At 50.8% G+C, this 27,063-nt stretch overlaps 2 protein-coding genes across 3 annotated transcripts; both read right to left on the minus strand.

Moving 5' to 3' along the window:
- Positions 1-309: 309 nt before the first annotated feature.
- On the minus strand, positions 310-4,060 carry MSTO1 (misato mitochondrial distribution and morphology regulator 1). The gene is made up of 13 exons (XM_039702113.1): positions 3,955-4,060; positions 3,835-3,889; positions 3,655-3,718; positions 3,419-3,569; positions 2,909-3,020; positions 2,687-2,804; positions 2,462-2,596; positions 2,205-2,357; positions 1,576-1,707; positions 1,309-1,487; positions 1,054-1,152; positions 850-968; positions 310-599 (listed from the first exon to the last, which is right to left on the minus strand). The coding sequence occupies exons 1-13, from the start codon at positions 4,058-4,060 to the stop codon at positions 370-372; spliced, it is 1,653 nt and encodes a 550-aa protein (XP_039558047.1). The 3' UTR covers positions 310-369.
- Positions 4,061-4,739: 679 nt separating this feature from the next.
- Positions 4,740-26,482, minus strand: DAP3 (death associated protein 3). Of its 2 annotated transcripts, XM_039702256.1 has the most exons (13): positions 26,437-26,482; positions 25,258-25,303; positions 19,388-19,495; positions 16,755-16,856; positions 12,053-12,161; positions 11,591-11,683; positions 10,401-10,531; positions 10,146-10,226; positions 8,231-8,389; positions 6,928-6,987; positions 5,776-5,865; positions 4,926-5,043; positions 4,740-4,851 (listed from the first exon to the last, which is right to left on the minus strand). In XM_039702256.1, exons 2-13 carry the CDS (start codon positions 25,297-25,299, stop codon positions 4,766-4,768), a joined length of 1,179 nt encoding a protein of 392 aa, XP_039558190.1. In that variant the 5' UTR covers positions 25,300-25,303; positions 26,437-26,482; the 3' UTR covers positions 4,740-4,765. The 2 variants fall into 2 exon arrangements, with proteins under 2 accessions (XP_039558190.1, XP_039558191.1); XM_039702257.1 differs by lacking the exons at positions 16,755-16,856; positions 19,388-19,495; positions 25,258-25,303; positions 26,437-26,482 and adding an exon at positions 14,033-14,114 and having other exon boundaries at positions 12,053-12,186.
- Between the last annotated feature and the right edge of the window lie 581 nt (positions 26,483-27,063).

A 27,063-nucleotide genomic window follows, 5' to 3' on the forward strand; every position in this document is an offset into this window, starting at 1 on the left:
TATTTTTTTGGGTAAAAGGAGAAGAAAGAGCAGTGGAGCCATCTCTGCAGGGTTAAACAGCCACCAAAACCCAGCTTTGAGCTGCTTCACAGGCACTGGGTTTGCTTGAGCTCAGCTCTGCACAGCGCCTTGGGTTGTTGTTGTATTGATCATTTTGGTTTGTTGTTAATAATTTTGGTTTTGTTACTGGTAATTTTTTACCTCTGTTAGGCCCCTGTTCTCTCTGTTGCAGAGTTGCAGGGGTTTTTGTTACTTCACCAAGAAGTGAGAAGATTTTTTTTGGGTAAAATGAGAAGAAAGAGCAGCGGGGCCATCTCCAAAACCATTCCTTTATTCTGGGAGCCACCTTAAAGCCACTCCCACCCTGCATCAGTCTGAATCTTCTTCATCCTCAGATCCATCAGCTCCAGACCCTGTCTGGTAGCACTGGGCCAGCGTCCTGAGCTCCTCCAGGGCCTCCTGGAAGTCGTCGTGCTCCAGCCCAGCCGCGCAGGAGCCGCTGCAGCGCCGCGCCCGCAGCTCCCGGCACAGCCCCCAGAGCAGCCCCTGCAGCCCGGGGCAGCTCTGCAGGGCTGCCAGCACGGGCACGCTCTCAACGCCTGCAGGGGACAGCACACAGGGTGAAAGAGCCACCAAAACCCAGCTCTGTGCTGCTTCACGGGCACTTGGTTTGCTCGAGCTCAGCTCTGCGCACCGCCTTGGGTTGTGGTATTGATAATTTTGGTGATGGGTGATTTTGGTTATGGGTAATTTTGGTTTGTTGTTAGGAATTTTGGTTTGTTATTGGTAATTTTTTACCTCTGTTAGGCCCTGATCTCTCAGTGGCAGAGCTGAAGGGGGGTTTGTTACCTGCTGAGGAAAAGCCCTGAGCTTTGTCCAGGAGGAAACCTCGTCTGGTCAGGAGAGGAGAGAAGAACTGAGGGAAGGGAGGCTGGGTGTGACAGGGCTGCTGGAGCACGTGGGATGTGCTGTGAGGAGGTGAATAAAGTTACCCAGAGCTCCCTCAGCCGCTCCTGTTCTAAACCACCCCTGAAGTTCCAAACCTGCCCCCACCTGAAGGCTCCTGGGAACCGGGTGTGGAAGTAGTGCTGGAGCACCTCCTCAGAGCTCTCACAGCTGTGCAGGGGGGACCTGGGCTGGCCCAGGCAGCTGCTGCAAAGGAAATCCAGCATTTTCCAGCCTGAAACCACCAGTGCCTCAGCTGCTTTTTGTTGTTTTGCTCTAAAATCAGTAGCACCCAGGCACAGATGCTCCTCAGTGGAGGGAGTGAGGGATCCTGCAGGGAGTGCAGTTCCAGTGCTGATTTACCTGCTTTTCTCTTGGCAAATTCCTCGCAGCACAGCAGACTGAGCAAAACAGCAGCTGCCCTTCTGCTCCTTCCAGGAGGACAGAAGCTTCCAGGGCACATCCTGGTGGGCACTTAAAACATCAGGGAGCGAGGAGCCAGACAAGGCAGGGAAGGGAAGAGCTGCCCAAGCAGCCACAACCTGGACGTGGGGGACAGAGCAGAGTCTGGGACACGCCCCGGCACAGCTGGGGCTGTGCAGCACAGCTGGAAGGCATCCTCATCCTCACCTTCCTCCCAGAGAAGGTGAGGGAGTCAGCCAAGTGCAGCATGGAGCCCTGGGAGGAGCAGAGCCTGTAGGGAGCTGTGAGGGTGTCCAGTGCTGCTGCCAGAATTGCACTGCTGTGGTAGTTCAGGGATGCCTGGGGAGGAGACAAATGCAGGAACTGCAGGGAGCTCACAGTTTGTGTGTCCAACTTACCCAGATTTAAATTGTGCCTTTCAAGAGTTTACAGTTATTTCAGGCTTGGGATAAGCAGCCAGTGTGTAACTGTAGCTCCAGCCCAGCTGTTGGCTGACAAATGCTTTGGTGCCAGTTTTCTTATCTGTCTTTGGCTCCTTAGAGCTCCAGTGGGGCTGGAGTTACTCCAAGCATGGAGAAAAATGCAGTAAAGCCTTTTCTTCACCCAGCACCCCACAGAAAGCACAACAGCCAAGGAAATGTGTTAGTATTTTCAAAAGCACGAAGAAAATGACAGAAATGAAAAGTTGGCAGCTAAGTCCCAGTGAAAAAGCAGGAAAAGGTCTCTGCTGAGCTGAACAGCACCATGAAAAACCACAGAGCTGCAGGAAACACTGAGAGGGGTGAAGCTGCAGGAGCTCAAAGCCAGCCCCGTGGGAGATCCCGTGCAGGACTTACATTGTATTTTATGTATGGAAACGTCACAGGAGGCTCTGGCTTGATCCCCAAACTCCCACTGAGTGACAGGGGGCAGAAGAGGGAGCTGTGACGGGAGAGGTGGGCAATGCCCAGGGCTGTGTTCATCAGTCTGTAAAAACTCTTCTGAGGGTCCTGGGGGAGAAAAAAATCCGACCATTGGAACCCTAAGGAGCAGAGAAGAAGCTGTGAGAGGCAGGCTGGGCGCCTGTTCTTGGCTGTGCCCGTTGTTCACTCACTGCCACAGTGCTCAGCACTGGAGTCAGGCCCCAGGTCAGGATCCCCTTCCGGGAATATTCATCGTGGAGCAGCTCTGTCACCTTGGCACCAACTCCAGAGAACCCATTGTGAATGTCACACAGCACCTGAAACCCCTGCGGGAAACAGCAGCAGCACCTCAGCGGCTGCTCCACCTTGAGCAGAAAGCTTCTTGGGAGCAAAGGGAGCTTGGGCAAGGTGTGAACCTGGAGGTAATCACACTCCTCAACAAAGAAGTGCAGCCGATCTTCCAGCTCCTCCACACAGGCAGGGTCCTGCAGGAGACTTTCACCTTGCCCGAAGGCTTCGAGACATCCACAGTCCCTAAGGGAAAAAGGGGCAGAGAGGGGTTATTTTACCTCTTTTATTCATCCTTGAAGGCAAAACTCGGCTCCTGGGTTGGCTGTGCACCAAAGCCCTGGCCCTACCCATCGTGCAGGTACTGCCGGATCACGTAGAGGCTCCTGGGGTGCAGAGGAACGTTGAGGTAGTCAGACCAGAGCCTCACTGAGGGGGCCTGGGACCCTGCAGGAGCTGCACCTGCAGGGAGGCAGAGGGCAGGGCAAAGGTCCTTGCAGCTCTGAGCAGCCCCATGAATATAAAACCAGTTTTCTGACATACTCTGAGCCTCCCCTTTCTACTCTCAGCACCTCCTTGCAGCTCTGAGCATCCTTGTGAATGTAAAATCTGTTTTCTAACATGCTCTGAGCATCCTCTGAGCTCTCAGCATCTCCATGAATGCAGAATCAGTTTTTTAACCTGTCCGGTTTTTTAGCCCACCTGCTCTGACCCAAGTTTTCTAACATGCTCTGAGCATCCCCTTTCTGCTCTGAGCATCCTCTGAGCTCTCAGCATCTCCATGAATGCAGAATCAGTTTTTTAACCTGTCCGGTTTTTTAGCCCACCTGCTCTGACCCAGCTCTCCCTAAGCCAAGCACCTTTATCCCAGTTTCCCTTCTCCCCGTTCCCCAGCGCTGTCCCGCAGCAGGATCCAGGGCATTCTGCCTTTCTGGAGCTGACCCCCGCGGACGAGCACAAACCTGGCCCCGCAGCACCGGCACTGCCCTTCCTGTCCCCGGCAGCGTCTCCCTGCGGGAACAATCCCGATCCCGGTCAGGGGGGCTCCGCCTCGCCCCCGCTCCCGGAGCGCTGCGGGACCCGCGGCCGCGCTCACCCTGCAGCTCCCGGTGTCCCGCGACGGGCAGCCCCGCTCCCGGTAGTCGGCCACGGGCCCGTCCCTGCGACACAAAGCGGCGGCAGCTGCGGGACCCCGTCCCGCACTCCCCGGCTCACCGGCAGCTCCATCCCATCCCGCACTGTCCCGCACTCCCCGGCAGCCCCATCCCGCACTCACCAGCTCACGGGCGGCTCCGCGCCCGCCCCGTCCGCTCCGAGCGCGCCCACGCCGCCTGCAAGCACAGCCCGGTCAGGGCGGGCCGCCCGGCGCCGCCCGGGCCCGCTCCCGCCCCGGTACCTTTCAGCTCCAGCGCCACCAGGCGCGGCGCGGGGCTCTCCCACCAGTGCGCGCCCACGCAGCCCGAGAAGTGCCCGAGCTGCAGCGTGACCGCCTCGCCCGGCATCGCCCCGCAGGAACCGCCGCGCGTCACGGCCGGGACCGCCCCGGACGGGCGGGGACAGCGGCGGGGCCGGGCACGCGCAGGCACGGACACGGGGACACGGGGACACGGGCACGGGCACCGGGATAGGGGACACGGGCACGGGCACCGGGATACGGGACACGGACATGGACACGGGGACACGGGCACGGGGACACGGACACGGGCACGGACAAGAACACAGGGACACAGACATGGACACCGGGACATGGGCACCGGGACACTGGGATACAGGACACGACACCGGGACATGGGACACAGACACGGCCACCGACACACGGACACGGACAAGAACACAGGGATACGGGCATGGACACCGGGATACGAGCACGGACACCAGGAGACGGGCACGGACACCGGGAGACAGACAAGAACACGGACACGGGCATGGACACGGACACTGGGACACGGGGACATGGACACGGGCACGGACAAGAACACAGGGACACAGACATGGACACCGGGACATGGGCACCGGGACACTGGGATACAGGACACGACACCGGGACATGGGACACAGACACGGCCACCGGGACACGGGCATGGACACGGGACAAGAACACAGGGATACAGGCATGGACACTGGGATACGGACACAGGGCACGGGCATGGACACCGGGACACAGGGATACAGGACACGGACAGCGGCAGAACGGAGCCTTTATTGCGCTATAGCGGTCCCGCCAGCCGGTCCAGCTGCCGCGGGTTGCAGCCGCTGAGGAACCGCAGCTCCGCCTTGCCGTCCTCGGTGTGCGCTGCGGGAGAGAAAAACAGAGCTGGAGGGGCTGGGCAGGGACGGGACCGAGCCCGGCCCCGCCGCGGCACCGACCTCGCTCGTGCTGCAGCCAGCGGCGCTCCAGGTAGTAGCCGTAGCAGCTCTCGAACTCCCTGGGGCTGTAGTTGGGGACAGCGATGGGCACGAAGGGGTCCAAGGCGTCGAAGCCCTCCTGGGAAGGGGGGTCAGGCAGGGTCAGTGGTGGGGACACGACCCAGAGAGAGCTCATCATGGAATATCCAGGGTTGGAGGGGACCCACGAGGATCACCCAGTCCAGCTCCTGGCCCTGGAGACACCCCAAAATCCCAACACCCCAAAATCCCAACACCCCAAAATCCCATCCTGTGCCCGGGAGTGCTGTCCAAGGGCTCCTGCAGCTCTGGCAGCCCTGGCGCTGTGCCCATTCCCTGGGCAGTGCCAGCAGCCTCTGGGAGAAGAGCATTTTCCTGCTCCTTTTCCTGCTCCTTTTCCTGCCGTCCAGCCCAACCCTCCCTGACACAGCTCCAGCATTCCTTGGGTCCTGTCCTGCCCACAGAAATCAGAGCTGCAGATCCCTGAGCTCTCCTTTCAGGCTCCTCTTTTCCAGCAGGACAGAAATGCCCTCAGGTGCTCCTCATCCTCCAGACCCTTCACTTCAGCAGCTTCAGCTTTCCCAGGCTGTGATGCCCAGACTGCCCCAGGGCAGGGCAGGGCAGGGCAATCCCTGCCTTGCCCCTGTGCCTGGCACAGCCCGGGGCACTCCTGGCTGCCCTGGCACCCAGGGCACTGCTGACCCAAAGGTGTGTGTGTGGTCCACAGAGAGCCTGAGCAGAGTCCCCTTGAACAGCACCAGGCACCAAACATTTCTTTGTTTGTTTCCCAATGTGAAGAGGGGAAAATAACCCAGAAGAGGCCGTGGCTCACCTTTCCCAGCAGCTCCTGGGGAGTGTAGGCTGAGCTGGGCTTGAAGAGAGAGCCAGTCTGGCTCAGGGTGGTCACAATGGCACCTCCACTCTGGAAGGCAGAGCAGAAATAAAAATCCTCTCAGCTCAACCCCAGTGCTGCTTTAGGATCAATCTCTGAGGCATCTTTTTATTGCAGATGGAGCTGCTGGAGCAAGGGTTCCATGATGGAGCCCCTCTGCTGAGCTGGGAGAGCTGGGGGGGCTCACCTGGAGGGGAGAAGGCTCCAGGGAGAGCTCAGAGCCCTTGCAGGGCCTGAAGGGGCTCCAGGAGAGCTGGGGAGGGACTGGGGACAAGGATGGAGGGACAGGACAAGGGGGGTGGTTTCACAGGAACAGGGCAGAGCTGGATATTGGGAAGGAATTCCTGGCTGGGAGGGTGTGAGGGCCTGGCACAGGTGCCCAGAGCAGCTGGGGCTGCCCCTGGATCCCTGGCAGTGCCCAAGGCCAGGCTGGATGGGGCTGGGAGCAGCCTGGGACAGCAGCAGGTGTCCCTGACATGGCAGGGGGTGGCACTGAGTGGGCTTTAAGATCCCATTCTGGGATCTGGGTACTTCAAAAATTCTACAAGATTAACTTTTTATAATGCTCCAGACCACACTAATCCTGGCTGCTCCATGTGAGCATGGGGAAAATAAATACACAGCTCATGTTTCCAGGGCTGGCATCAAAACTTTTCTTACCTATAATGGGTTTTCTCTGCCAACAAGTGAAATAATTTAAAATGGACTTTCCTATGCACCTTTAAATCTGCAGCCTACTCGTTCTAGCTCTGAGCATCCAGGGGATTGAAAAAGCAGCAGCAGGAGGAGTTGACCTCCTACAGCAAAATGTTCAGAAACCAGAAGTTCTCACTAGCTCAAAGAACTCATAACCCAAACTGCCCCAAGGGCTGTCAGACACCAGCTCAGGGTCCTCCAGCAGGGCCTGCCAGGGGAATCAGGAGCTGCTGCTGCAGATTCCAGCTGTGCCCATTCTCCTCAGGGTGTCACAGTCTCTGAGACTCTGCTGCTGGGCCTGGGCCCTCCCTCAGCACTGCTGGACTCGCAGCTTTGGGCTTGTGGCAGATTTAATTGCTGGCAGAGACAGAGGCAAAGGCAGAGGCTGGCACTCACCCAGTCGTTCATCAGCATCTTCCTCAGGTTGTGCACCAGCGTCAGCTCCTCAGGAGAAACCTGGTGGAGATTGTCTGCATCACTATTTCATTGCCAGCAGCTCCCATCTGAGACACCAACTCCCCTCCCCTCCCTCCAGCCAGGCTGGCAGGATCATTCCCATCCTTCAGGAATGTTTCATTCTCTGCTTTCCCTTGGCCCTGCAGCACCGAGCCTGAGTCACTGAGCAACACCAGGCTCTGCCTCTCCAACCCCCACTGCACTTCTGCCCCAGGGAGAGACAGGAAAAACTCAGGGAAAACTGTCTGAAGCACAACGAGAACCTGTCAGACCCCTGAAAGCCTGAACTTTTTCAGGGATTGCCACAGAATTAAAAGTGAACCAAAGAGCCTCCCTGCTATCCCTGCAGCAGGAGTCAGGGCTGTCCCCAGGGAGAGCTCTGGGGGAATGGTGCCAAAGGATTTTAGCTTTTATAATTTATATCTATATATATATTTATAGATATTTCTATAAGTTTTAAAACATATTTTCTGATTTTTATGTGTTTGTAATCCTGATTTTCCCATACACCTTTAAATCTGCAATTCTTTGGTGCATAACTCCATATCCAGCTAACTCCAGTGTTAGCTGTTGCTCTCCCATTTTGGGCAGACACAATTCCTCTCCAGGCCTGGCAATCAAGGACACCTCACTGCCTCAGGCCTTGAGAAATGTAAATAAAAGTGAGCTGGGGAGAGCAAACTGGGGGTAAATGACTTTATTACTGTAATTGGAAGATTAACCCCCAATATGCAAATGGACCAAACTAATAAAAGTTTGAAAACCTGTGATGCATTGTCCATTTTTGGGTGCAGCCCCTGTGGGCTTTGTCTGCCCAAAATGTGTCTTAAGACCCTTCAATAAATAAAACTGCTTTTATTCTCTTCATTTTGTCTGGCCTCTGCTTTTAGGTAGCCCAAAAAGGCTCTGTGGAAGAGGTTTTACAGTGACTTCTGTGAGCCAGAGAGAAGTTTGAGAAGAGGATCCATGTTTACCCCTGAAAGAATTTTCTACCACAAAAACATAGAAAAAACATAGAAAACATAGAAAGAATACAGAAACCAAGAAAGAAAGGAGAAATAAGAGAAAACTGGAACTATGGGCACTTTGTCTTAAGTGATCAGTGAATAAAATGTGAAGTTACGAGTTTTGTAAAAGTGTACAAAAGCCATGCATGCTAGAGCAAAACCAGGTTTGAATCCTGCTGAAACAGGCGCGTAGCTTTGTGCTGTGAGCACCCCAGCCCCAGCAGGCAGCTCCTCACAGGGCTCTTGTCCTCCTTGCTCAGCGTGGTCCGTCCCCAGAGCGCGTTGACGCCGTCCGCAGCCACCAGGAGCCGGCAGGAGCCGCGCTGGCTCTGCTGCCTCAGCTCCCTCAGCAGCACCCCCACGGCATCGCTGGCACTCCTGACCCGCGCCAGGCCCTGCGGGGAGCACAGGGCAGCAGCTCAGCCTGGCAGGGCTGCCAGGAGAGACTCGCCTGGGGCTGCCAGGAGAGCTCTGCTGCCAGCGGTCAGAGCGGGGCAGTGATCTGCTGCTCATTGTTAAAGTTAACACTGGTAAAATCAGGTGGGGCAGTGATCTGCTGGTCATTGTTAAAGTTAACACTGGTAAAGGTGGGGCAGTGATCTGCTGCTCATTGTTAAAGTTAACACTATTAAAAACAAATGGGGCAGTGATCTGCTGCTCATTGTTAAAGTTAACACTGGTAAAAACAGGTGGGGCAGTTATCTGCTGCTCATTGTTAAAGTTAACACTGGTAAAGGTGGGGCAGTGATCTGCTGCTCATTGTTAAAATTAACACTATTAAAAACAAATGGGGCAGTGATCTGCTGGTCATTATTGAAATTAACACTGTTAAATCAGGTGGGGCAGTGATCTGCTGGTCATTATTGAAATTAACACTGTTAAATCAGGTGGGGCAGTGATCTGCTGGTCATTATTGAAATTAACACTGTTAAATCAGGTGGGGCAGTGATCTGCTGGTCATTATTGAAATTAACACTGTTAAAATCAGGTGGGGCAGTGATCTGCTGGTCATTGTTAAAATTAACACTGTTAAAAACAAGTGGGGCAGTGATCTGCTGGTCATTATTGAAATTAACACTGTTAAATCAGCTGGGGCAGTGATCTGCTGCTCATTGTTAAAATTAACACTGTTAAAAACAAGTGGGGCAGTGATCTGCTGGTCATTATTGAAATTAACACTGTTTAACATTGTTAAAACCAGGTGGGGCAGTTATCCGCTATTTGTTGAAATTAACACTATTTAACACTTAAAACCAAGTGGGGCAGTTATCTGCTCTTAATTTTTAAAATTAACACTGTTAAAACTAAGCGGGGCAGTTCTCTTTATCTCTTCCACAATCAATCCTCCGTATTGTTGAAATTAACACTGTTTAACACTTAAAACCAAGTGGGGCAGTTCTCTTTATCTCTTCCACAATCAATCCTCCCTCCTGGAGATCTCTTCTGTTAATGGACCATTAATTATTAATTATCTTCTGTCCACGGGCCATTGAGTGTCACTGCATGGCTGATGAAATTCCATCATCCCAGGGGGAGGAGCCAAGCATTCCTACCTGGATACAATCTGAGCTTTGGGACACCCCAGCAGCCTTTGCCCACTGCACTCCCAAAGGAGCAGCTTTCTCCTGCCCTGCATTCCCAGAAAAGCAGCTTTCTCCTGCCCTGCATTCCTAGAGGAGCAGCTTTCTTCTCTCCTGCACTCCCAAAGGAGCAGCTTTCTTCTCCCCTCCCATATCTTTGCCTGAGAGCCCCTCAACTTTAAAATTGTAATAATTCACAGTGATTCAAAATTATAATAATTCATTTTCCATTTCAGAGGTTCCTGCCTTCCTTAGCAGACACCTGTCTTTTCAAACCAAGACAATTTCTTGCCAGGGGGTGACTTTTGGGCAGCCCTTCCAGGGGAAGACAAACTGACAGTCAACATCATCTTCCAAGAGCACTTTGAGCATCAAAACATGGGAACTTCAAATTCTAACTTCGTCTCTATCCAAATTCTCTGCACAATTTTCTCTACATCTTTTGTTGAGAGGGAGACACTTTTTACTCCCCAATATCTCTAAGATCTTTAGGAGCAATCTTTAGGAGCCACAAACACAGGATCCTCTGGTACAAGGTGAGACCACACCAGCAGCACTGCCTGTTCCTTACCTGCTCCACCACTTCCCTCAAAGGGCTGCCCTCCTCTGTGCTTTCTCTTTTGCCCCAAATGTATTTTTTCTGTGTTTTTATCTGTGGGAAGAAAACTATGATGAGACTGGGGGTGACAGGAGGCAAAGCAAGGCTGGACTGCAGAGTGTGGGAGAAGCATCCACCAGCAGCAGCCATCCCCAGAGGGGTCTAAAGTGCTTTTCCTGCAGCACTGAAGACCAGCACAGGGCAGGGCTGGGGTTTGCAGCCACAAACCTCTTGTAGGAAACGTTCATTGGTGGCTTTGAAGTTCTTGAGCCAGACAGAAGCCTGCAGGGGCTGATCCAGCCGGTCTTTGTTGTAGGAAGACTGAAAAAGTTCCTTGCAGTTCTTCACCCAGAGATGAGCTGTCAGCAAAATAAAACTTTGTTTTGAATTTTTTTTTAAGTAAAAATAATGGTATGAGGTGGGGATGGGAGGGGTGTTTGTGTTGCTTGTCTTTACTCTGCAGCTCAGGTAAGGAAAGTCACAGAATAATGGAATGGTTTGGGTTGGAAGGGACCTTAAAGATCAACCAGTCCCCCCCTGCCATGGCAGGGACACCTTCCAGTGTCCCAGGGTGCTCCCAACTGGCCCTGGACACTGCCAGGGACCCAGGGGCAGCCTCAGCTTCTCAAGGCCTCCCCACCCTCACAGGGAGGAACTTCTTCCCAACATCCCACCCATCCCTGCCCTCTGGCAGGCCATTCCCCCTTGTCCTGTCCCTCCACTCCATTTTAAATACTCTCTCTCCATTTTTCTTGCAGTCCCATTAGGTCCTGCAAGGCCACAGTTAGGTGAACCCAGAGCCTTTTCTCCCTCAGGCTGAACAATCCCAATTTCTTCTCCTGAACTGAACAATCCCAACCCTTTCCTCACAGCAGAGCTGCTCCCCTGATCCCTCTGACCATCTTGGTGCTCCTCTGGACTCATTTCAACAGGCTCATGTCTTTGGGACCCCAGAGGTGGATGCAGCTCCATCCTTCCTGGAGAATTGTCCCTCCCAGAGGAGGCCACACAGGGCCCAAATAATCTCTTCCCATGCTCATTAACAATGGAGAAAACCAAACTGACCCAAAGGATGTGTGAGCAGGTGAAAATTACTAATTATGCTCTACTTTATTTGGGGGTTTTGTACGTTATGAGCCATTTCCACTATAGAAAAACAAGGACAGATTATGGTGGGATATCCTACAGCTCCCAAACTATTCCCATTCCTGTTAACAATGGAGAAAAACAAACTGGCCCAAAGGATGTGTGAGCAGGTGAAAATAAACTAATTATGCTCTAATTTATTTGGGGGTTTTGTGTGTTATGAGCCTTTTCCACTACAGAAAAACAAGGATAGATTGTGGTGGGACATCCTACAGTTCCTGAAGCAGCTTCTTTTGGTGTTTGGTGTGGTACCAGAGCCCTGGTTTTCTCACCGTCGGGGATGTGCACCACCAGCCAGCCCTGCCTCCAGCAGTAGTGAACCACGTGGCACAGGGTCATGGTCTTGCCTGTTCCTCTCTCACCATCTCCAACAAGCCCTGTCAAGGAAAGTCTCTGAAAAACCATTTCAGTTTGTATCTGACTGTGATTCCTCCAGAAAGGGCATAAAGAGGGTTCAGAGCTCAACAGAGCAAGGATGGCAAACCCAAATTCCTTCTCCTGTCCCCCACCCACTGAGCAGAGCTGAGGAGCCCCATGCCCCGTGTGCTGACCCTGTTTGAAGGTCTGTGCCATGAGTTAAAATAAAGACACCCAAGGTCTGAGTTCCCTGGAGCTCCTGCACTGAGCACACACCACGTGGCACAGCCTCCTGGAGAGCAGCTCAGGCCCACCACCCTCTCCCCTGCACGAATTTCTTGTGCTTCTCTCCATTCCACCCTCAAGTTCAAGGATACAGATCACGTATCTGACAGCAGGGTGGGCAAAGTTGGAGCCCTTCAGGTAGGAGAGGATCTCCAGCGCCGGCCTCCGCACCATCACCCGCGCCTCGTTGAAGGTCTGGATCTGAGGAAGGACAGCTGGGAGCAAACTGCCACCAGCTGGCTGAGCACAGCTGTCCCCAGCCCTGCTCCAAACCCGCCTGGAGGCCCCCAGCACCCCCAGCTATTGGTTTCTCGAGGTTGGGATTGAAGGCACCTGAGATTTCATGTTCACACTCGGGTATTTATTATTTTTCTCCGTGTTACAGCCTCACAACCATGACTTCTGCAATCTTTCATTAACCAGGCACAAAAGGGTTAACTATCTCTTGTTACAAGGTCTTTAAAGACTAAACTATCCAATTAAGAACTGACACCTAGATTATTTTCCCTTTTAACCCAATCACTGACCCCAAAGAGCCCCAATGCTACTTTTCTGCCCAATTACAAAATGTGACCCAAACACATGGAGAAGAAGGAAGAAGAAGATGAAGAAGGAAGAAGGTGGTGAAGAAGAAGGAAGAAGGTAAAGAACAACTTGTCTCTGCTCTAAAACTTCCATCTTGCTTAATATTTATTTCTATATTCTAAAACCCCAACCTTTTAAGTTTTCTACTTTGTGATATTACACACTTCTAATCAACTACACACCTGTAATCTCAGTATTATTAATCAATTTTTGAAGCCTTCTTCACAGCCTCAGGTAAATTGTAGTGCTCTCTTGTGGGTGGGAGCCTTTAAGCACAGAAAGTTGAAAATTCTCAGCATCCAGGGCTCCAACACCCAGCTCTGCCCTCTCTGCCCAGCAGCACCCACAGGGTTGATCCAGCAGCACCTGGGACTTTGTCAAGTGCTGCTTCCCTCAGTGGAAGGATTTTCTTGTCCTTCCTGTGCCCAAAAAAGGTTTTCTGGGTCACCTGCTCCACCCTGTTCCCACAAACTGGGCTGTGGGTGACTGGGCTGGCCATGAATGCAACTCAGTGACCTGGATTTGCACAGGTCACTGTGGGTTTGCACAGGTCACTGTGGGTTTGCACAGGTAACTGTGAGTTTGCACAGATAATTATGGTTTGCACAGGTAATTGTGCATTTGCACAGGTAAGGAATCTGTTCCTGACCCAGGCAGAGCAGAGCCTGGCACAGCTCCATCTGCCTCACCACACAAATCAGAAGATGAGATTGCTTTGTTGCAGATATAAACTTATTTCACGAGACAGCCTGTTTCACACAGAAATATATCCATGTGGAAGAGGTTTTACAGTGATTTCTGTGAGCCAGAGAGAAGTTTGAGAAGAGGATCCATATTTACCCCTGAAAGAATTTTCTACTGAGGTTGTTGACATAGAAACCAAGAAAGAAAGGAGGAGAAATAAAAGAAACCTGTAACTGTGAGCACTTTGTCCTTCCTGACCAATGAGTCAACTTGAGTTTTGTAAGAATGTACAAAAATTATGCATGCTAGAATAAAAACAGTTTGAAGCCTTCTGAAAATGGAGTGTTGCTTTACATTGTCTCCATCTCTACTACAACACAGCCATGGAAAATATTTCTGTAATTCATTTTTTGCTTGGGTGTTAGAAATGAAAAACACTGGAACAAAAGCTGCCTGAGGTGGAACCCTCAAACTCTTCTGCTGCTGCTCTGGGTGGCTGACTCATCTCTTTTAGATGTTGAAAACACCAGGAAGGACCAGGAATAACTGCACTCCTGCTCTCTCTCATCCCATCAGAACATCACCAATGGATCTGGTTCTTCCCACACAGAATCATGGAATGGTTTGGGCTGGATGGGACCTTTAACATCATCACATCCACGGGCAGGGACACCTCCCACTGTCCCAGGCTGTTCCAAACCCCCTCCAGCCTGGCCTTGGACACTTGCAGGGATGCAGCCCCAGCTGCTCTGAGTGCACTCCCCCCAAGCTGGAGTATCTGAAAGGAATTCTGCAAGGAATACCTGCTGCTGGAAACGATGGGGCAGCCCATGGGGGAACACAGCCTTCACCTCCTCCAGGGGGATGCTGTACAGGCGACCCTCGTGCTGCTCCGTGTGCTTGGCCTGCAAGAGAAAATGGCAATTGGCACCCTGGTGATGCTGTGTCCTGGGCACAGGTGGCCTGGGAGGGTGGGACAGGGAGGCTCAGTCACCATTCTCTTACTGGGGGGCAGAGCAAGAGGAGGAAATTAAAAAAAAAGGAATAAAGCAGGAGTTGTGGGGTCAGGACACTGCTGGCAGGTGCTGGGGAAGAGGCTAAAGAAAGGAGATCCCAGCTGGCACTGAACAATGAAGGGATTCCCTGTGGTGTTTTGGGGGCACCATGGATTCCCCTCACCTTTCAAACCTCAACAGAGCTGTGGCACCCTTCTGAGTCACCTGCTGGAGTCACACTCCCTTTCTTCTGTGACAAAATGATGATTTCTGCCTTGGGTGCTGCTCCCAGCAGTGATTCCCACGGTGCCATTTGGTTACTGAGGCTTAAAAAAGAAACCTGTAACTGTGAGCACTTTGTCCTTCCTGACCAATGAGTCAACTTGAGTTTTGTAAGAATGTACAAAAATTATGCATGCTAGAATAAAAACAGTTTGAAGCCTTCTGAAAATGGAGTGTTGCTTTACATTGTCTCCATCTCTACTACAACACAGCCATGGAAAATATTTCTGTGATTCATTTTTTGCTTGGGTGTTAGAAATGAAAAACACTGGAACAAAAGCTGCCTGAGGTGGAACCCTCAAACTCTTCTGCTGCTGCTCTGGGTGGCTGACTCATCTCTTTTAGATGTTGAAAACACCAGGAAGGACCAGGAATAACTGCACTCCTGCTCTCTCTCATCCCATCAGAACATCACCAATGGATCTGGTTCTTCCCACACAGAATCATGGAATGGTTTGGGCTGGATGGGACCTTTAACATCATCACATCCACGGGCAGGGACACCTCCCACTGTCCCAGGCTGTTCCAAACCCCCTCCAGCCTGGCCTTGGACACTTGCAGGGATGCAGCCCCAGCTGCTCTGAGTGCATTCCCCCCAAGCTGGAGTATCTGAAAGGAATTCTGCAAGGAATACCTGCTGCTGGAAACGATGGGGCAGCCCATGGGGGAACACAGCCTTCACCTCCTCCAGGGGGATGCTGTACAGGCGACCCTCGTGCTGCTCCGTGTGCTTGGCCTGCAAGAGAAAATGGCAATTGGCACCCTGGTGATGCTGTGTCCTGGGCACAGGTGGCCTGGGAGGGTGGGACAGGGAGGCTCAGTCACCATTCTCTTACTGGGGGGCAGAGCAAGAGGAGGAAATTAAAAAAAAAGGAATAAAGCAGGAGTTGTGGGGTCAGGACACTGCTGGCAGGTGCTGGGGAAGAGGCTAAAGAAAGGAGATCCCAGCTGGCACTGAACAATGAAGGGATTCCCTGTGGTGTTTTGGGGGCACCATGGATTCCCCTCACCTTTCAAACCTCAACAGAGCTGTGGCACCCTTCTGAGTCACCTGCTGGAGTCACACTCCCTTTCTTCTGTGACAAAATGATGATTTCTGCTCCCAGCAGTGATTCCCACGGTGCCATTTGGTTACTGAGGCTTAAAAATCTCATAATTTCTTTTCTAGGGCAACAATTCCCAGTCCCTTGTTTGACTCATCTCTTTTAGGGCTATTCCTCCACTGCACTTGCATCCTGCTGCATTTATTTCCAGTGTTCACCCTGCAGGTCTCAGCATAATGACAGCAAGGAGCTGCTGTCACTGGGAGCTGAGAATTTAATGCCTGTTTGTTCCCTTCATTATTTTCTTTTCCTGCCATGCAATACCTGCAAAGCACTTGCTTCTTTCCTCTTGCTCAAGTCATCCTTTTTTGTGTCTTGTCTAATTAGGACACTAAACTCTGCAGCCCTTCCTGTGTGACTTTTAGCAGTTTGGTGTTAATCTTTGAAGCTTGGATCTTGTCCTGCTCTGCTTTCTGCATTTTTTTTTCTATGGATTTAAAGTAAAACCATCCTCCTCTTTATTCCTGTTATATATAAAAACTGTCATTCACAACAGCAAATCCAACAATTTCCTTGTTTTCTTTATTTTATGTGCCAGCATTTTTGTGTGCAGGTGTGACTCTGCCTCTTTGGCCAGGAATATTCGGCTTTTCCCAGCTCTTGATGGACTCTTCATGGAGCACTGCTGGAAGCTCTGTTGCACATCCATGAATTTTCTGGCCCCAGGATTCTTGTGAAGTCTCCCTTCCCTTCCTCAGGACAGATTTGCAGCCTTTCAGCACAAAATACATCTCTGCTCTCATTTTTTGCCCTTTTTACTCAGCAACTACCCCGTGTTCCACACCTCCCCAGGACACACACAGGACCCTGTGCTTAATACCTGCAAAGCACTTGCTTCTTTCCTCTTGCTCAAGTCATGCTGAAAACACCAGGAAGGACCAGGAATAACTGCACTCCTGCTCTCTCTCATCCCATCAGAACATCACCAATGGATCTGGTTCTTCCCACACAGAATCATGGAATGGTTTGGGCTGGATGGGACCTTTAACATCATCACATCCACGGGCAGGGACACCTCCCACTGTCCCAGGCTGTTCCAAACCCCCTCCAGCCTGGCCTTGGACACTTGCAGGGATGCAGCCCCAGCTGCTCTGAGTGCATTCCCCCCAAGCTGGAGTATCTGAAAGGAATTCTGCAAGGAATACCTGCTGCTGGAAACGATGGGGCAGCCCATGGGGGAACACAGCCTTCACCTCCTCCAGGGGGATGCTGTACAGGCGACCCTCGTGCTGCTCCGTGTGCTTGGCCTGCAAGAGAAAATGGCAATTGGCACCCTGGTGATGCTGTGTCCTGGGCACAGGTGGCCTGGGAGGGTGGGACAGGGAGGCTCAGTCACCATTCTCTTACTGGGGGGCAGAGCAAGAGGAGGAAATTAAAAAAAAAGGAATAAAGCAGGAGTTGTGGGGTCAGGACACTGCTGGCAGGTGCTGGGGAAGAGGCTAAAGAAAGGAGATCCCAGCTGGCACTGAACAATGAAGGGATTCCCTGTGGTGTTTTGGGGGCACCATGGATTCCCCTCACCTTTCAAACCTCAACAGAGCTGTGGCACCCTTCTGAGTCACCTGCTGGAGTCACACTCCCTTTCTTCTGTGACAAAATGATGATTTCTGCTCCCAGCAGTGATTCCCACGGTGCCATTTGGTTACTGAGGCTTAAAAATCTCATAATTTCTTTTCTAGGGCAACAATTCCCAGTCCCTTGTGGTGCCCTCAGTGGTCAGGGCTATTCCTCCACTGCACTTGCATCCTGCTGCATTTATTTCTAGTGTTCACCCTGCAGGTCTCAGCATAATGACAGCAAGGAGCTGCTGTCACTGGGAGCTGAGAATTTAATGCCTGTTTGTTCCCTTCATTATTTTCTTTTCCTGCCATGCAATACCTGCAAAGCACTTGCTTCTTTCCTCTTGCTCAAGTCATCCTTTTTTGTGTCTTGTCTAATTAGGACACTAAACTCTGCAGCCCTTCCTGTGTGACTTTTAGCAGTTTGGTGTTAATCTTTGAAGCTTGGATCTTGTCCTGCTCTGCTTTCTGCATTTTTTTTTCTATGGATTTAAAGTAAAACCATCCTCCTCTTTATTCCTGTTATATATAAAAATTGGCATTCACAACAGCAAATCCAACAATTTCCTTGTTTTCTTTATTTTATGTGCCAGCATTTTTGTGTGCAGGTGTGACTCTGCCTCTTTGGCCAGGAATATTCGGCTTTTCCCAGCTCTTGATGGACTCTTCATGGAGCACTGCTGGAAGCTCTGTTGCACATCCATGAATTTTCTGGCCCCAGGATTCTTGTGAAGTCTCCCTTCCCTTCCTCAGGACAGATTTGCAGCCTTTCAGCACAAAATACATCTCTGCTCTCATTTTTTGCCCTTTTTACTCAGCAACCACCCCGTGTTCCACACCTCCCCAGGACACACACAGGACCCTGTGCTTCCCCTTGGCACAGCTGCAGGATTTGGAGGATTCAGGGAATGATTTCTTTAGAAAATTTGGTAACTTCAGCAAAGGGCTGAGCTGCTGGAGCTGCCAAACTGGGGGGGTTCAGTGGTCAGGAAATCTTTGCAAAGGGGGGAAATGTTAAATCCTGGCTGTTCAGGAGGTGCCCTGCTGTAAGGAGGTGTCAGCTGGGGACAAGTGTGAAGTGACACCTCTTTTACCAAGCTTATTTCAAACTGTGGCTTCCCTGGGGACTCCAGAGCCCATTTTCATTCTCAGCTTCATCCCTGACTTGCTGCACGAATTCCTTCACTCTCCTACACAATGTGGGTAATTTATCCTCACCTTCAGCCACTTGGAGCTTTGCTAATGGCAGGGTACACAAACTCTGATGAAAAATTTGGTGTTTAGTGGCTTTTTCAGTCCCATTTCAATGGGACTGTCTGGTGCAGGAGCTGGGGTGACCCAGCCAGCCTGAGCTGGCCAAGGCCGTGCCAAAGAAGTCAGAATGGCAGAGCCAGTTGCCTGGCAACCAAAACCAAGGCAGGCACAGGACCGTGGGGACAATGGTGGCCATCTGGAGTCTGGGGAGGCTCGGGGTCACGTGCAGCAGATCATCTCCTGGTTTCCATAGAGACCCCGGAGGAATCAGCACCGAGAGGAGAGGCTCCAATTACACAGCAGCAAAAAGCACCTCCAAGGCTCCTTCCATTCATTTACTGCCCTTCATTCTGTGCTCTGCGAGACACAGGGCGTGAGGCTGGAATTGTGATGCTGCAGAGCTGCGCTGAGGTCAGCTGGGGTGTGGCTTTTATCCCCTGCACAGCCAGCCCAGGGAGCCCTTTCCAGGGAAGAACAACCCTGGAGCTGGACTTGATGGTGATGAATTCATGGTGATGAATTCACTTTCAGCCCTGGAGCTGGAATTGATGGTGAAGAATTCATGGTGATGAATTGATGGTGATGAATTCATGGTGATTAATTAAATTTCAACCCTGGAGATGAAATTGATGGTGAAGAATTCATGGTGATGAATTCACTTCCAACCCTGGAGCTGGAATTGATGGTGATGAATTGATGGTGATGAATTGATGGTGATGAATTCACTTCCAACCCTGGAGCTGGAATTGATGGTGTCCAAGCTAAGCCCAGCTCCTGCAATCCCACCTGCGCAGCTCTGAAGGGATCAATACCCGCTCCCAGGAGCTCCCAGGCTCCATCCTGGGCACAGCAGGACTGATCCCTGGTTTAGGTGCTCCCACAGTGCCAGCAGCACTGCTGGCTGCCAGCCTGGCCCTGGTGGCACCAGGGTGGCTGTGAGCAGGGCAGTGCTGGCACTCACTCACCGGGTCGCTCTCGCTGGTGTGGAAAATCGCTCGGGGTTTTTCTGCTGGGACATCCTGGCTGGACACAGAGCTCAGGGCAGCCCTGGGCAGGGCACAGCCATGGCCCAGCTGAGGGGAAGACAAAGTGGGGAAAATATTAAAATGAATACTATATGGGTTTATGTTAAAAAGTTATACTGTATTAATTGTTTTAAGTGGCATGTTAAATATAGTTTTAGGTTATAACATAATGTTAAAATAGAAACTCTGCTATGTAGGATACTTTTTTTAAAAAAGAGGACTCGCACCAAGATAGCAGCCATGGGACACTAAATCTTTCTGAGAAAAAGAATTTATTGCTCCGTTATTAGAAGAAATTAACTTCTTCCTGCCTCAGGTCAGGATTCAGAGGAAGAAGTTGACACTGACCAGACAGAATCCTGTGTTTGAATGGAATTTATGCATCATGTATGAGCTGTATGAATATGCAACAGGGTTTTTAAGGGTTAATCCTCTGTTAACTGTGTCCTTTTTCAGGCTTATTTTGCCCAGGAAAAGATGCCTGGACTGTCCCTAACTCTTTGTCTTTATTGTCTCGTATTGTCCTACATTCCAATTGCCCAAATATTTATTACTCTAATTATATTGCTATTTTTATAACCATTTTATTACTATTAAACTTTTAAAATTTTAACAACAAGTGATTGGTGTTTTTCACAAAGGCAAAGAGACAACAAAGCTGTCAGCAGCCAAGGCTTGCTGCTGAAAACCAGCCCAGGGAGTCTGTTCTGTGATCCCAAGGAGGCACGTGCAACCCAGAGCTGAACTCTGATGGCAATTAGAGTGAAAACTCATCATTAGCATGGAAATTCAGCATGGAAAACCCACGTGCTGCAGAACCAGATCTCACCTTTAGATACCTGCACTGAAACCATTCCCACCCAAGCCAGTTCCACCTCACTGAGTTTTACCCATTTGCACAAAATTTCTTAAGGTATTTTACACAAAACACAACATTGAGTTTTACCCAATTTGCACAACATTTCTCAAGATCCCAACCCAGCCATTAAAGCCTCAGTGCTGGGAAGTGCCCACTGTGAGTGGCAGCACCCTGAAAATTCAGGCTGTCTGGCAATCCCTGATCACCTCAATTACCATGGATTAGTGCAGCTCTGCCCACTATTTGATATTTATAATTACACCCCCCACACTGATTTCCCTGCATCCAGACTCTGGCATTACGATACAGTGGCTGAGGAACCAAACCAGCCAGCTAAGCTGATTAATTCATTTTTCCCCCAGACAGACTGCCTGCAAAGCCCAGCCAAAACAGGCAGGGAAGTGAGCAGTGGCAGGACAAGCATTTTATTATGCTGTGGTGAAAGAAAACACAAACATTTGTCAACGATTTAGAAAGTGCATCCTCCAGACAGGCTCTGGGAGAGCTGAGAGCCCCTTGCAGCACTGACGGGGCTGCTTGCAGCTGAACACAGGCAGCAGTTTCCAATTTTGTCTGTCTGGGTGAGAGCAGCAGAATGCAAAGCTCAGAGCCAGGGACAGCTGGCACAGCTCTGCTGCCACCCCGCTGCTCCTCAGGGGACACAAGGGCTCGGGGAAAGAGGGATGAGGCACATTCCAGATGCCTGAATCAGCATCTGGACACTTGCCCTCCTGGTAGGGAAGGAATGAGACCAGCCTGGACCCTGTGGAACAAAGCTGCAGTGCAAACAGGGAGATCACCCAACACATCTTGTTCCCACGGTGCCCTTTTCCTCCTCAGATCCAGATGATCCTTTAGGATGGCTTATTTCAGTTTAAAATCCACGGAGGTGAGAATTGACAGCCTTGAGCAAGGCACAAAGATGGCAATTTAATACATGAATAAATCCAGGAGGCAACCCTTGTCACCTGATCACCTAGAAAATGTCAGCCTGGGATCAGAATCCCTCTCATCTCCCTTGAACAGGGGGTCAGAGGAGCTGTGGCTGCCCCTGCAAGCATCCAAGGCCAGCCTGGATGGGGTTTGGAGCACCCTGGACTAAGGAAAGGGGGTGGGACTGGGTGTGGTGTGAGGTCCCTCCCAACCCATCCATTCTGAACTTCTGGGATTTTCCCCTCCTCAAGCCCCCAACCCCCAGGGTGAATGTTTGAGGGCTCTGCTCAGCTGCCAGGGAAGCTCCCTGCCCATCCTCTCCCAGGGGTATCACACAAATCCTCAGCCCTGATGGAAAATGAAGCAAGGCTGAACTTCTTGCTCTGGGTTCAGATTTTGGGGCTGTGCATGCACAGCCTTGAGCTGAATGCTAATACTGGTTTGATGAAGCATCAATCTCATGTTTTAAACAGCCCAAACTGAGCTCAGCAGCACGTGGAATCTCCATGGCACACAAGCCACCTCCTTGTGAGTTTTCTGAAGAGAGTAGAAGTCAGAACACAAGTCCAATCCTCTGGTCTTGCAGCCAAACATTAAATTTCTATTTTTTTCCATCAACACTGCACATCCCACATGTAAATGACCTCACCTGTCCCCTGCAATGACATTATTTTAGCATCACCTGCAGCCTTAGCACCACAGCTCTCTCTCAAAACCCCCTGGAACCTCGTGGTGCTTTGTGTGGAAAATGGATTTATAGAAAATTCTTAAAACTGGACAGGAGGTTCACATAGCCTGCATTTGTATGTAAACTTTGAGATGAGAAATGTTGATTTAGAAAAGTTATGGGATAGGAGAGACACTGTTGAGAGAGAAACTAAACCAGAAATAAGTTTCAAAAGATGGCTTTGCAAATAAGACTAAATACTTTGGAGAAATAGAACTATGAAAGGTGCATTGTATTGAGACTCACAAGGGGTAATTTTAGATGATTAGTTTAAAGGTATTTACAACACAGTGTAGTGAAAGTTGATAAGCTAAAAAGCACTTACAGTGTAATTAGTAATTAATTAGGATTTAAACTTCAAATTTTGGACACTTTGGAACGTTGCCACTGCGGGCTGTGGGTGTGGGAGCAACTGCCAAGCACCTGGAGAGAGGGAATTACTCCTGAGGTGCTGCAAAGTCAGCACAGGCAGCGAGTGCAGTCCTGCTCACAGCTGTGCCGAGTTCCAGACTGCCTCCATTTACAGAACCCACATTTCAAACTGCCTACAGATGGCTCAGGACATCCCTGCTGAAGCACTTTACATCCTGAGTTTATGTATTTCCACTTTATCCTGAGTTCAGAGCACCGAGGTGCTGGGTCCCGAGTTTACACATTTCTATTTTATCCTGAGTTCAGAGCACCAAGGTGCTGGGTCCCGAGTTTACACATTTCTATTTTATCCTGAGTTCAGAGCACCGAGGTGCTGGGTCCCTCCTCCTGAGCAGGAGCTCAGCATCCATCCCTGGGCTCTGGAATGCCAGGAACAGTCGGAGCTCCCCGTGCAGCTCTGCACAGCCGCCCCCAGCGCCGCCCCATGCCGCAGCCTCTCCCGGGAGCGGGGAGGGGATTTCGGGCCGAGTTTCCATCTGCCAGAGGACAGCAGCCGCCTCTCCGCATCCCTGAAATGGCAGCGAACCATCACGTGGTGCCCGGGATGAACCGGGAGCGCCGAGCCGTGAGGTGGAGCTGTTCCCGCATCTCCGGGGATCCCGGGCTGCTCCCGCATCTCCGGGGCTGTTCCCGCATCTCCGGGGATCCCGAGGATCCCGGGCTGCTCCCGCATCTCCGGGATCTCCCGGGCATCCCGAGCTGTTCCTGCATCTCCGGGGATCCCGGGCTCTGGGAATGCCAGGATGTTCCCGCATTATCCAGGGATTCCAGGCTGCTCCCGCATGTCCCAGGGATGCCGGGCTGGTCCCGCATATCCAAGGGATCCCCAGCTCGGGAATGCCGGGCTGTTCACCCCTGTTCAACAGATCCCGGGCTGTTCCCCATGTCCCACGGAGCCGGGCTCAGGAAACGCCGGGCTGGCCCCGCATGATGCAGGGATCCCAGGCTCTGGGAATGCCGAGCTGTTCCTGCTTGTCCCACGGATCCCGGGCTCTTCCCTCATGCTCCACAGATCCTGGGCTCTTCCCGATGTCCCAGGGATGCCAGGCTCGGAAACCACGGGCTGTTCCCACATATCCAAGGGATCCCAGGCTCAGGAATGCTGGGCTGCTCCCGATGTCTGATGGATCCTGGGCTGTTCCTGCATTTCCCAGGGATCCCAGGCTCAGGAATGCTGGGCTGCTCCTGATGTCTCCTGGATCCCAGGCTCAGGGAATCCTGGGCTGTTCCTGCATTTCCCAGGGATCCCAGGCTGCTCCCACATATCCCAGGGATGCCAGGCTCAGGAATCCCGGGCTGTTCCCGATGTCCCAGGGATCCCAGGCTCAGGGAATCCTGGGCTGTTCCTGCATTTCCCAGGGATGCCAGGCTGCTCCCACATATCCCAAGGATCCCAGGCTCAGGAATCCCGGGCTGTTCCCGATGTCCCAGGGATCCCAGGCTCTTCCCTCATGTTCCATGGACCCCGGGCTGGTCCCACATGATCCAGGGATCCCGGGCTGCTCCCATATCCTCCCGGGATCTCTGGGAATCCCGGGCTGTTCCTGATGCCCCACGGATCCCAGGCTCTGGGAATGCCAGGCTGCTCCCGCATGATCCAGGGATGCCAGGCTCAGGAATGCTGGCATGGTCCTGCTTGTTCCACAGATCCGGGCTCAGGAATGCCAGGCTGTTCCCACATCTCCCAGGGATCCCGGGCTCTTCCCGATGTCCCAGGGACCCCAGGCTCTGGGAATCCCAGGCTGTTCCCAGTGTCCCAGGGATCCCGGGCTGAGGGAATGCTGGGCTGGTCCCCTCTGGCTGGTTTCAGAGATCTCAGGCTGTTCCCGCACCTTCCAGGGATCTCTGGGAATGCTGGGCTGCTCCCGATGTCCCAGGGATCCAGGGCTGAGGAATCCCAGGCTGCTCCCACATATCCCAGGGATGCCAGGCTCAGGGAATCCTGGGCTGTTCCTGCATTTCCCAGGGATGCCAGGCTCAGGGAATCCTGGGCTGTTCCTGCATTTCCCAGGGATGCCAGGCTCAGAGAATCGTGGACTGTTCCTGCATTTCCCAGGGATGCCAGGCTCAGGAACCCCAGGCTGTTCCTGCATTTCCCAGGGATGCCAGGCTCAGGGAATCCTGGGCTGTTCCTGCATTTCCCAGGGATGCCAGGCTCAGGAACCCTGGGCTGTTCCTGCATTTCCCAGGGATGCCAGGCTCAGGAACCAGCCTGCCCAGGGAGGGAAGCACGGCACAGGCAGAGCTGCAAAAAGGCAGAGCTGCAAAAGGCAGCAGTGCAGCCACAGCAGTGCAGGAAGGGAACATGCAGAGCAAACACAGAGCTGGAGCTCTTTTCCATCAGGAAGCCCCTCCAGGAGCTCCTGCTGCTGCTCAGGGTCGAGGGAGGCTCTTGGACAGCCCAGGGCTGCTGTGAGCAGAGAGCAGCACCACACCCACCCGAGGCACAGAGCCACTTTTGGGGGCAGAAAAGGGAATAAAAGAAAGGGTTCTGGCCCCAGAGGGTGCCCGAGGGGCACCTGGAGCTCCCAGCACAGGGCATTGCTGGCGTGTCCAGGGTGGGAATACCCCAGAATCCTGTGATTTTTGGTAAAACTCCTCCCAGCAGCTTTTGTGCGAGGCTGGTGGGTTGTTCCTCTGGGCATGCCAGCCCTGCAGAGCAAGGGAATAATCCCTTTTTCCTGGGACACACCTGAATGGAAGGGCAGGGTTTCAGAGCCAGGCTCCTCAGGGAAACGTGCCAATGCTGGACCTGCTCTTCCCTCAGCCCAGTGGGAATTTACTCATTTTTTATAGCTGAAAATTGTCATTCCAGGCCCCAGGAAAGCTGAAATATTGGAAACTGCACACAGGACCTACCTTCCCAGAATGGCACACGAGTCCTTTCAGGCTTCTCAGCATTTTCCTGCAGGAACAAAAGTGGATATTTTATTTATTTTTGTTGTACCTGATTATTTTATGCTGAGAGGGAACTGTTTGAGTCATGACAAAGCACACAAATAATTCAGAGCAAGTGCCAGATGCTCTGCAGTAACACAGGCAGGTGATCAGCACCACTTCCTTAGGAAAAACTATTAATAAAATAACAATAATAACAATAATAATAATAAGCCCATGCCATTAAAATTTATAAAATTTTTAAAAATAAAAAGTCCATGCCAATAAAATAACAATAATATAAAGCCCATGCCATTAAAATTAAAAATTTTTAAAAAATAAAAAGTCCACGCCATTAAAATAATAATAATAACAACAATAACAATATAAAGCCCATGCCATTAAAATAAAAAAGGAAAAAAAGAAAAAGCCTATGCCATTAAAATAATAATAGCAATAATAATAACAATATAAAGCCCATGCCATGATCATCATAATAATAATAATAGCAATCATAATATTAAGCCCATGCCATAATAATAATATTAAGCCCATGCAATAATAATAATAATAATAACAATAATAATAATGGCAATAATAATATAAAGCCCCTGCCATTAAAATACAAATTACAAATATTTTTACATTTAAAAAATAAAATTAAAAAAATTAAAATTTTAATGGAATAGTTTAACGGAAAATAAAATTTTAGTTTTTTTTAAAAATCCCCTTTATCAGGGGCTTTTTCACAGAACCTCCCAAGGAGAAAATGCTGACATTGCCCACAGAGGAAGCTTTGGGAGCTCTTGGGTGCAGGAATTTGCACCCAAAGGGAGAATTAATTACCCAAAGGGAGAATTAATTACCTGAAGTGCTCGGGAGGAGCTGCTGCTGGTCCCTGCACAGAACAGCAATTCCAGCTGTTGCTGCAGGGAGCTATTTTTACATTTAAAAAATAAAATTAAAAAAAATTAAAATTTTAATGGAATAGTTTAATGGAAAATAAAATTTTAGTTTTTTTTAAAAATCCCCTTTATCAGGGGCTTTTTCACAAAAAGGAGAAAATGCTGACATTGCCCACAGAGGAAGCTTTGGGAGCTCTTGGGTGCAGGAATTTGCACCCAAAGGGAGAATTAATTACCCAAAGGGAGAATTAATTACCTGAAGTGCTCGGGAGGAGCTGCTGCTGGTCCCTGCACAGAACAGCAATTCCAGCTGTTGCTGCAGGGAGCAGCAAAACAGCCCCACAGGGCAAAAAAAAAATCTAAATTCAGGTTTTTGTTCCTTCTAAATCAAACAGCAAGAACAGCCCCGACTGCTGCTGCTCCAGTAAAGAGGATTTTGGGGTATTTCACACCCTTGGGTGCTGCTCAGCAGGGGGAAATCCTGCAGATCCCCTGCTCCCACAGCAGGGACGGAAATCTGCTGTACAGCCTCAGCAGGAAACGAGAGCCACAGGGGCTGGATTCTGCCAATATCCTCAAACTTCTGCTGAATTATGTTCGTATTTTAATTTTCCTGTTGAATTGTGTCAATATTTTAATTTTCCTGTTGAATTATGTTCATATTTTAATTTTCCTGTTGAATTATGTCAGTATTTTAAAACTTCCTGTTGAATTATGTCAATATTTTAATTTTCCTGTTGAATTATGTCAATATTTTAAAACTTCCTGTTGAATTATGTTCGTATTTTAAAATTCCTGTTGAACTATGTTCATACTTTAAAACTTCCTGCTGAATTATGTTCATATTTTAAATTTCCTGTCGAATTATGTTCGTATTTTAATT

This window comes from Passer montanus, unplaced genomic scaffold (assembly GCF_014805655.1).
Source record: "Passer montanus isolate IOZ18808 unplaced genomic scaffold, ASM1480565v1 scaffold154, whole genome shotgun sequence".
Lineage (NCBI taxonomy): Eukaryota > Metazoa > Chordata > Aves > Passeriformes > Passeridae > Passer > Passer montanus.

Bases quoted from the DNA above. Each gene is read 5' to 3' on its own strand.
- DAP3 (XM_039702256.1), bottom strand. From the start codon at position 25,299: ATGCTGAGAAGCCTGAAAGGACTCGTGTGCCATTCTGGGAAG. The intron at 10,227-10,400 runs GTTTGTGGCTGC...TTCTTCCCACAG, and splicing joins ATGAACGTTTCCTACAAGAG to ATAAAAACACAGAAAAAATA. The intron at 4,852-4,925 runs GTCGGTGCCGCG...TCTCTCCCGCAG, and splicing joins CTGGCTGCAGCACGAGCGAG to CGCACACCGAGGACGGCAAG.
- MSTO1 (XM_039702113.1), bottom strand. From the start codon at position 4,060: ATGCCGGGCGAGGCGGTCACGCTGCAGCTCGGGCACTTCTCGGGCTGC. The intron at 3,719-3,834 runs GTGAGTGCGGGA...TTTGTGTCGCAG, and splicing joins GCGGAGCCGCCCGTGAGCTG to GGACGGGCCCGTGGCCGACT. The intron at 3,570-3,654 runs GTGAGCGCGGCC...TTGTTCCCGCAG, and splicing joins GGGACACCGGGAGCTGCAGG to GGAGACGCTGCCGGGGACAG.